Source organism: Setaria italica, chromosome VIII (assembly GCF_000263155.2).
Source record: "Setaria italica strain Yugu1 chromosome VIII, Setaria_italica_v2.0, whole genome shotgun sequence".
In the NCBI taxonomy this organism is placed as follows: Eukaryota; Viridiplantae; Streptophyta; class Magnoliopsida; order Poales; family Poaceae; genus Setaria; species Setaria italica.
The window spans coordinates 14,263,793-14,274,288 of NC_028457.1; the positions used below are offsets into that span (position 1 = coordinate 14,263,793).

General features: G+C 42.8%; 1 protein-coding gene across 1 annotated transcript; it reads left to right on the plus strand.

Annotated features, from left to right (window-relative positions):
* The first annotated feature begins 4,179 nt into the window (after positions 1–4,179).
* Positions 4,180–8,678, plus strand: LOC101784543 (protein NRT1/ PTR FAMILY 4.5). The gene is made up of 5 exons (XM_004979106.2): positions 4,180–4,416; positions 4,938–5,155; positions 6,380–6,820; positions 7,364–7,485; positions 7,580–8,678. Exons 1-5 carry the CDS (start codon positions 4,326–4,328, stop codon positions 8,442–8,444), a joined length of 1,737 nt encoding a protein of 578 aa, XP_004979163.1. The 5' UTR covers positions 4,180–4,325; the 3' UTR covers positions 8,445–8,678.
* The last annotated feature ends 1,818 nt before the right edge of the window (positions 8,679–10,496 follow it).

Here is a 10,496-nt window from a genome sequence, read left to right on the forward strand (position 1 = left end):
CCCCGCGCCGCGCCCGTCACCCGTCGCCGCCCGCCGCCGCCCGTCGCCCGTCGCCGCCCGCCGCCGCCCGTCGCCCGTCGCCGCCCGCCGCCGCCCCGCGCCGCGCCCGTCACCCGTCGCCGCCCGTCGCCGCCCGCCGCCGCCCGTCGCCCGTCGCCGCCCGCCGCCGCCCGTCGCCCGTCGCCGCCGCCTATCGCCGCGCCGTCACCCGTCGCCGCCCGCCGCCGCCCGCCGCCCGTCGTCGCCCGTTGCACCCACCCTACCGCCTGTCGTCGCCCGTCGCCGCTCGCCGCCCGTCGTCACCCGTCGCCGCCTGTCGTCGCCCGTCGCCACCCACCGCCTCGTCGCCACCCACCCCGCCGCCCGTCATCGCCCGTCACCGCCTGTCGTCGCCCGTCGCCACCCACCGCCCCGTTGCTACCCACCCCGCCGCCCGTGGAGGGTCTCCCGTGTGCGGCACAGTGCAGTGGAAAAAGGGGAAGAAGAAGATGGGATAGAGAGGATGACAAGTGGGGCCTTAATTGGGGGGCAACAATGGCAATCCACACTGAAATCGATCTTTTTTGGAGCTGAGAGCACCCATCTAGCCAAACACCTCATTTTTGTTCTGGAGTTTTGGAGCGGAGCTGGATCCATGTGGAGTTCTGGAGTGGAGCAGCTCCACCCGGAGTTGGAGCCATGCCAAACAGGGCCTAAAGAAATGAATTAAATACGTCATACAGATGTCAGTTTTCATGGATATAAAAATTGATCTAGATTTAGCCTTTATCCCCCAATAGTGAAGCGCCACCGGAGTGTGTAGCGAGGAACTGATAAAAAACGATTACAAATGACTCGCTCCCCTATGTGACGTTGCGGAACTTCCATGTCCTGAAATGGACGCAGCGTCAAGCGTCTGTTAAGACTTCCCTTTGTAAGGATAATAGTCCAAGGAGGAAAACAAAGAAAAAGCAACGACGGGGCTGCAGAGGAGAGAAAAAGTGACGAACTTTTTTTCTTAAAGATTTTCTATCTGAAGGAAAACAAAGAAAAAGGAACGACGGCCCAGTGATGATCAAATCACACCAACCGCACAGCACGCATATTCAAGTGATCGCATCCATAAAAAACCGAGACAAAATAATATAAGAAATCAGCTGAGAGATGTTTAGAAAAACCGTTTCTTTTAATACCTAATTATCTATCTATCGCCTAGGTTATAGATTGTGCGGCCCATTTATGGCCCGAGTTTGGTCTATATCTTGTTTTACCCTTTTTTTCCTTTTCTTTCACCTTCTTTTTTCTCCTTTTTTTATTGTTTTTATATTATTTTGCATATTATTATATTTTCCCTTCGATCTATTATCTCCCTCTATTTTTTATTTTTTGATTTCTGTTTGGAAATTCAAACATTTCATTCCATTTATTATTTTTTAATTTTTTCTTTCCTTCTTAATGTGTTTGTGATGTGGACGTATTTATTCTCCGTGCAGTTTTGGTTCACATCTGAAGTCATTTTGTTTGTGTTTCTATACTAAATTGTTCATGATGTTAATGATCACTTGTTCGTGAATGTAGTGATTTGTTCGTAATGTTCAGTTTCTATTGTTTTGTTCTGTAAATTCAAATATCTGTAATATTTAATCTTTTGTTCATGGTAAACTAATATTTTTATGTCATGTTTAATCTTTTGTTCATTGAAAACAATTATTTCATGTATTTTTTCTAGCTTCAAAAGAAATGTTGTTTCTAAAATATTATGCAAAAGTATTCGGTTGTAGTCTTGTTTTCAATATTTTATCAAAACAAATATAGTGGTGCAATTAAAATTTCATTTAGATGTCAACAATTTGTCTTCTTCACTTTTAATGCTTCCACATTCTTTTTTATATTAATCGTATGCTGTATTTTTAGCCTCCCTAGTTGGACATGTTTTTAATTAATTGCTCAAGTATGCCTGTGTTACGCTCGGGTGTTATAACCGTTGACATTTTTATTGATCATAGACAAATCCGTAAGCGTATGGATACTGATGTAGTTTTTACCTAAGAGTATTCTAAGGTATCTAATCCACATGCGACGTGTGTATATATACTATTCTTCAAGACTAGCTCGTCCAAGGACAACAAGAATAATGTAGGCGAGGATAGAGAGGATTTCTATGGATGAAGGTCCTAGGATAAGGTAGATTCTGCTGTTAATGCCTTACTTCGGGCACCGCTAGTGTGTGTGTTAGGTGACTCCGACCTATAGCTCCATGCTGAACTCACATGGAGAATTTTAAAGGACGGATAAGGACATCACCACCTATCGCCTACCTCTACAAATCGTGGAGCACACGGCAAATAAAGGGAACCTCTAACTTAGACACCATGTATACACTATCGATTACTACTTTAGTCTTAGCTAAGAGCTCCTTTCTTTATCCAGAGCCCTAGACTAAATAATTAATTAAATTAATGAATGATGATCTCATAAGAAATTAAGAATAATTAAGAATAGAACTTACTTAATCGAGAGACTCACCATCATAAGAAGTCACGAACAGTTGCTAAAAAGAAGCTAAGCATTCGTTTAGGTACAAGCTTGGAGAAGTGTACCGAGAGGCTCAACACTTCCCCCGACTACCCCTCACTCTCTCGATATTTCTAAGCTAGGCAACACTTCACCTTGGAGTGGAGCTCTAACTTCTTGAATCTTCAGTCTATTTGAGTAGACCAACCCCCTCCTTTTATATGGCCTTTAGGATGGTTTTGAGGCGGTCATAACCGACGTTAGGAAGGTGGTAGAAGGCATCACGTGTTAAAGAACCGGGGTTTTAGCTGAACCCCAGCTTCACCTCTCACACTGCCTTTCATATGTGACACTGTCTTGTGGGTCTTGGTCTGTGTAGTCTGTGATTGACATCGGGTTGCACTTCAGAAGTGGGCCCATGGATCTGTATACTTCCCTCTGATTGGCTGGAGGTGTGCTTCTTCCTTAATTATGTGTGTTTTCCTTTAATTCCGATAATTAATCAATTGCATATAAATATTCACCAACACTCGTGGAAGTATCCCAATTTGTTTGGTGTTCATATATTATGTCTTTTATTCATGATTTAACGGTCAAATTTTGTACTTAAGGACCTTGGACATAGCCAACAAAATTCCTTATTGGGTGGAATCTCAAAATTGAAGTGTGGCATGTATATTGCTCTTTTGTAACTCCCGTGGCAAGTACATTGATGTTGTCTTATAGGCGGTCTCATGCATTGACACGTAATTTATAGACTACTTAGCAAATAACCTGTACCATCGGTTGTCTTTTCAGGTTGTCTCGTACAAATTCTATTTTCTTAATTTTAGCATGAAAACAAATATTATGAGTTGCATGGTACCCATAACTCATACAATGGTGGAGTAGTCATCACGCAGTCCTAAAATTTATCTTATGATACCTCCTTTTTCTCTCTTCTCATATTCCTTCATCCACATCATCAAAAATCCTACGTGGCACTACATATGAGACGACCTATGTGACTGATGAGGTGTAACAATTCTCTTTTAAGAATTCTCGACGTCAGTGGTAGAAAATAAACTGCTTTCCTGGCTGAAACGTCATCAGCGTGTTAGAACGGCTGCCGCTGCACATTGCCTTCTGCTGCTGCAACTGCGCTACTCTCACCCGAACAGCAGCAGGTAGCTATAAAGCAGCACCCCGAACACACTGCATATTTATGTGACTCAATGGAATAATTCAACGGTTAGGACCTAATGTCATGTCGTTTACGTACTTCTGTGAGACAATTAGTCTTTCTTCTCACAGCTGAGAATCTATATGGAAAAAAAGACCCCTAGTCAATAGAGTTAGTAAAGGCTTGTTTGGTGTGGCTCCCGCCGGCTCCGGCTCCGCAATTGTAGCGCATCGGTGCACGTGCCGGAGCTGGAGCCGGGGGGAGCCACTTTTCCCAGCTCTGGCAGCTTCATTGGTTCGGCAGTTCATTTTGAGTAGGAGAGAGGAGAATAGCTCCGTGCTGTAGTGTCCTACAGTATCGCTACAGCATTTGTGTCGGGCGGAGCCAAAACAGGCAGAGCTGCGCCAGAGCCACCCTAAGAATACCTAAAAGTTCGAAGAAGCAAACATTAATTATTCATTATCTTATAATTTCTTGGTTGGTGTCCTTTCACTTTCCTTAGTCTTCCTTTGTCAAGACCACTGGTTCCTCCTTTCCCTACCCGCTTTATGTGCATCAATCATCCGAGAGAATACTCAGTAGTCATCTCGCTCAGCAACAGCATCCGTACAAGCTTAGTTTGCAGACCACAATCTGAAAAATCTTGAAGACACACACACACACACAGAGAATGGGCGGTTCATCCGGCCTTGTGGACTGGAGAGGACGGCCTGTGAACACCAAGAAGCATGGAGGAGTGAGAGCTTCAATCTTCATTCATGGTAAGCCAGTCCTACCTGCATGCCTAGTCTCATGCTGCCGATGACTTTTATGTGCTCTCCGCTACTCAGTATCTTTGAATCTAGTGATCATCTCGAATTCTCGATGATACAAAGTTTCTCAGTTAGAGCTTAGAGGGCTTCCGATCGCTCTGTTATCTGTTAATCTAGAAACATCCGCCGATTCTGTTTTCTCTGCCATTACATATAGCTTAAGCTGGTTTCTGATCTTCTCCAACCTAAGATTTCCTACTTAATATCACGCAAGAGAGTTTGTTCAGATCCATTCTTATACAATGAGTATATGACAAAACCCCTTTCCCTTTTCTTGTAATTATCTTCCAATGCTTTCTATATGTTTGGCGTGTTCCTACTCTTACCTACTCCCGCTTTTGTTGTTTAGCGTGTATTCCGCAAGAATTGAGACTGACGTGACGTCGTGTCCTCTCGATCGAATGGTCCTTACGCTGAACGATCGAGTGCTCGTAATATCTCTGACTTCTTCAATGCCCTGTTCCTTGCAGCGCTGGTGCTGCTCAGCAACGCAGCCAACATTGCCAATATCTTGAATCTTGTCAGCTACCTGCGCAATGAGATGCACATGGACGTCGCGAGGGCATCGACGATGGCGAGCAACTTCTTTGCTGCGCTGCAGATGTTCTCCATCCCAGCAGCCTTCCTCGCCGACTCCTACGTCAAGCGCTTCTACACCGTCCTCATCTTTGGCCCTATTGAGATTCTGGTACAACTTGCTACTCGATTTTGTTGCAAAAATTTCTCATTCCACACTCCCACAAAGAGATCCTTGGGGTACATATAGGCCAACATAGGTAGGTGGCTTAGAGGCTAAGTAAATCATGTAAAGAGCTTCTAAGTAGATAAAAGCATCTGAGCAGTAATTGGTGATAAGGTGCACATAGGCATGAACCACCCACGGGTAGAAGTGCTCACAGGTACTGAGTGCACACATGCACTACTAATACATCATTCTATCACCATCAGGACTTAATTCTAACACATACCTCTTTTTTTTTGTTAAATTTTAAGGTTAAGGTACATGTTGTGTTAAAGAAGAACGACCTTCTTATTTAAACTCATATTCTGTGCATATGGTTAATAGTTTGCTTTGTCATGTCAGTTCGTAATCGATGTAGACGTTAGTGTTGTCGTTTTCACATTTCTTCTGCTACCAATGTAATCATATCCCGATTGGCAATGGAACCTGATCCATCAAGACGCCTGCCCACGCATATATGGCTGCTCGGCGAAGTGGCACAAAAATTAGCCAAAAAGAATAAGATTTTAGTAAGACAAGTGTGCTTTCTCTGAGCTCACATGATATAATAATGAACTAGACTATGTGCAAACTTTGCAGAGGCTGGAACATGTTTATATTTTCTAAAAAAGCTAATGGGAAACGATCCGCATATATTGGTGATCAGTCAATCATTTGTTGGTCACGTGAGGTGTCAGCAGTTGTTGGTAAGCTGTCGATTTAGTTGGGTGATTCAGACCTGCACTACATTCTCAGTACTTTTAGTTGGGTGATTCAGATCCGCACTACATTCTCAGTACAACGGGGACAGGATATGGTTTGGCAAATCAAACTTTTCCTTTAGTCTTCTCAGTACTTGTGATGTGATGTCCGCAATTTAGTTTGTTATTTTGTTTATCATTGTCTTCCTGTTTTCTTTAGCATCTATGTTATTTTGAACGATGTTATTGTAGTTTTAAGTCTCCAATATGTTAATTTTGTACCTTTAAAATGTTGAATATGATTAATAAAATTGGCATTAGTGATGAGTTTATATATGTTATCTACCCCACATGATAATCTTCAGACATAACTGTATCAGATCATGAGGTCATGGCAACAAACATTGGTGATCAAACAACCAATTTAACTAGAAATATCTTTGATCAGCTTAAACGAAACAGAGCAAGGTGTGACTCAACTCTGATGCAGGGTTACATCCTTCTGGCGGTCCAAGCACATGTTCCATCACTGCAACCACCACCGTGCACCCCTGGACACCTGGCAACCACTTGTGAGTCCGTCCATGGATCAAACCTGAGCTTGCTTCTCCTGGGCCTCTACCTGATCCCCATCGGCGATGGGGCAGCACGGGCTTGCCTGCCGGCTCTCGGCGGGGAGCAGTTCGACACATCTGATCCCGTGGAGCAGACGCAAGAGGCGAGCTTCTTCAACTGGTACACCTTCGCGGTGTCGACGGGTGGGTTCGTGGGGCTCGTGTTCGTGGTTTGGGTTGAGAACAGTAAAGGTTGGGACATTGGGTTCTTCGTCTGCGCTATCTGTGTGCTCCTGGGAATGCTGATATGGATTGCCGGGTTCCCGTTCTACAGGAACCAGCTGCCAACAGGCAGCCCCATCACAAGACTATTGCAGGTATGTATTGCATTTTAGAGTTCCAAGTTCATCCCTTTTTGTATAGCTTCACATAAATGATTTGTTGGAGAGCATATAGAAATATGAATTTCGTTTTTTCAAAACTATTGCTTTTGGGAAATTTTTCATAATTCATCAATGGTGTGCTTTCTGTAAATCAACTGTTGAATTTTGAGTAAATTACAAACCTTTCCCTTCAGTTTATGCTTTGGGGCTAATCTGGTAAATTTAGTATCAAAGCAAAAGGTCCATAATATCGAATAAGCCCAGTTTGTTGAAAATTTGTTGAAAAAATTGTTTCCCTCTCCTATTACACATTTGTGACTTGAGGTTGTCATTCACAGGATGTAATGTTGAAGTAGAGTGAATTGTTCACCTCCATTTCACGGATTAATTTTTTTAACTAGCCAAACAAGCCTAAGAATATGCATGTCTTCATTACAAAATTAGTGCAGACACATTAAGCCCACGACTGTTTTCATATTATTGACATTCTCATGTGCTAGTCCATATTAAATCTTATGGCCTTATCATCCATGTTAGGTTCTCGTAGCAGCATTCCAGAAACGAAAAGTTAAGTTACCAGAAAACCCGAGTGAACTAAAGCAAATAAACAAAGATGAAGCCAGTGCCATTGAAATGCTACATAAAACCGAGGGATTTCAGTAAGTACAGGACATTCTTTGAACCCTCCAAACATCGATGAAATACAATGAAAGGCTGAAAGTGTCCTCTCATTACCCCTTTATGTTTTTTCAGTTGCCTTGATAAAGCTGCAGTAGACACTGGAAAGACTGGTGCCTGGTCTCTCTGCAGCATTACTCAGGTGGAGGAGACCAAGATCATCCTTCGAATGGTGCCCATCTTCCTCAGTGCCGTCCTTGGGTATATTCCGGTGCCTCTGATCCTCAATTTCACCGTGCAGCAGGGAAACACAATGGACACCAGGCTTGGTGCAATTCACATCTCCCCTGCAACACTCTTTGTCATCCCTACCGTATTCCAGATGGTGATCCTCATTGTTTACGACCGGTTTATCGTCCCCTTCCTGCGAAGAATCACAGGCTATGTGGGAGGTGTCACACACCTCCAGCGCATCGGCATCGGGTTCCTTTCAGCCACAGTGGCCACAGGCATTGCTGCCCTGGTGGAGATCAAGAGGAAAAAGGTGGCCGAAGAGAATGGCCTTATGGATGCAACCACTGGGATTCCAATATCTGTCTTCTGGCTGACAGTGCAATTCTTCCTCCTAGGTATTGTAGACGTCACCTCCTTTGTAGGGCTTCTTGAGTTCTTCTACAGTGAGGCGTCCATGGGGATGAAGTCCATTGGGAGCTCCATCTTCTACTGCATTCTTGGGGTGTCTGCTTGGCTGGGGAGCTTGCTGATACAATTAGCTAACCGAGTTACAAGACACAGCGATGGTACAGGAGGGTGGCTTGATGGGACAAACCTTAACAGGGGGAAACTTGATCGGTTCTATGGGTTGCTAGCAGTTCTGGAGCTAGTGTCGCTATTTATCTACATGTTCTTTGCGAGGAGGTATGTTTACAGGAATGACCAAAAGGTTGTGATTGATGGAGACAATAAGACTGCATCAGAAGGTGCCATAAATGTGATCTGAGAACCTGCAAGTATTTCTAGGGCAACATGGTGAAATGCTTAATTTACAAGAACTATGGTCATGTGGGGGAATAGAAGGATATCATGCACTCATCCAAACTGTGTTAGAAATATCAAGCTCGGATTGCCTGTAAACTACAACTGCGATGCTACTACCAGGTTGTAGAGCACTAATATGGACTGTACATAAATCTAATGAAATCCAAACATACATGCTATATACACTACTAGAAAACCCCTTTAGCTACGCTACAATAGTAACACAATCTCAAAGTGTCTCTACGTCAGCACGTGAGGATGCTTTTTGATACGGTTTCAAGAATGTGTCAAAAAATCACGTTATTAGACACACTTACAACGTTAGTAGTCTTGTAGAGATATTTTTGAAATCGTCTCAAAATGACACGGAGTTGGACACACTTAAAAAGGTCATTACCCTTCATACACGTTGTGTAACACCCTAATTTTCAACTTTTGCAAATTAATAAAATTTGTTGGAATTTTAGAAATTAATTGCTTGTGTTTAAGGATTTAAGTTTCATGGTAAAGAGCGGCCTGAACCCTCACATGATTAATCTATCGAAGTCGAATTAAATTGTTGTTATTTATTGTGGTTATCTTTATTTATGTTCATACTTAACATGGGTGGTACAAACTTATACTTATTAATTGCTAATAAAACTTGACCAACCAATAAAAATGCTGAAATACTGTTAAACCTTGCCTATCCTTAAATAGTCTTACACTACACATTTTCCCACGCTTGCTGAGTACCAATCATAAGTGTACTCACTCTTGCTAAAACCGCTGCTCACACCAAATCAACTTTGAGGAGATTCCTGAAGACTTTGAAGAGTTCTAGGCGTACGTGTGCCACCAATCAACTACCTGTGGAGTCATCGTCATCGTTGTTGTTCCGCTGCTAGAATAAAGACTCGTTTTGCTCTTCGAATTAAAGACTTTCGGTCATGTAATAAATTTAATACTCCCTCTTTACGTTTTGGCATTGTCTATGGTATTTACTGAAGTCATTGCATGTGTGAAACTTGATCTTGGTGCACATGTAATTTATTCATCTGGTTTTACCTATATAGAAATGGTATCAGAGCTGTGTTGATCGTAGGACGTTAGCCTAGTTAGAAAATGGTATCTATAATGCTTTAGTAGCGTTTCTTACTTAATGCTGGCTTTAAATATGCTTCAATAGGCTTATCCTTACTTTTATCTCATCCTCATTGCTCTACTTGCTTCTTGAAAGGATCGCATGATGCCTAGCGGGGTGGTGAATAGTCTCGATCTTTAAAACCTGAAAATTCTTCGCAGTAGAGTTACATGGGTTGGAACTTTCGATAGAGATAAAATTATTCTGCGAAATTCAAAATAAAATAAGTTTCAGTAGAATCTATTTGAATCAAAAGTTCAGCAATAATGTATAGAGACTACTGCATGTGATCTTTATGAAAGAAACTTCACAAGAATGTAGATAGGCACAAATCAAGCTCTAGGTCAATAGAACTTGAAGAACACAATAAACACACGAGACAAAAGATTTGTTTACCGAAGTTCACTCCCATAAAGTAAGTTACGTCTCCGTTGAGGAGCTCACAAAGAGTCGGGTCCTCACTAACCCTTTACCTCTCTCAATCAACCACAAAGAAGGATTGAGTCACTTACTATGAATTCTCCAAGAGGATGGGTAATACAAACTTCCCGGGCGCACCACAATAAGAGGGCACTCAAACGGGCAACGCTGAACCATCTAGAATCAAGCTTCAAGAGTAACAAAGACCGAAGATGCTTCAAATGCTCTTGAGATGAACTTAGTTGACCTCACACTCAAAGCTAGAGTCACACACCTCAAATCCTTCTCTCACCCAAGCCCTAACTCAAAACTCTCAAAGATTTAGCTCAAGGAGGGAGTGGGGAGGAGTATTGAATGCTCTTGGAGGTGCTTGTCTCGGGTTAGGTCAGCAACAAATGAAGGGGAGGCTGAGAGGGTATAAATACCCAAGCCCAAAAAACTAGTCGTTGCTGTTCTATTAAGTGATTGTCA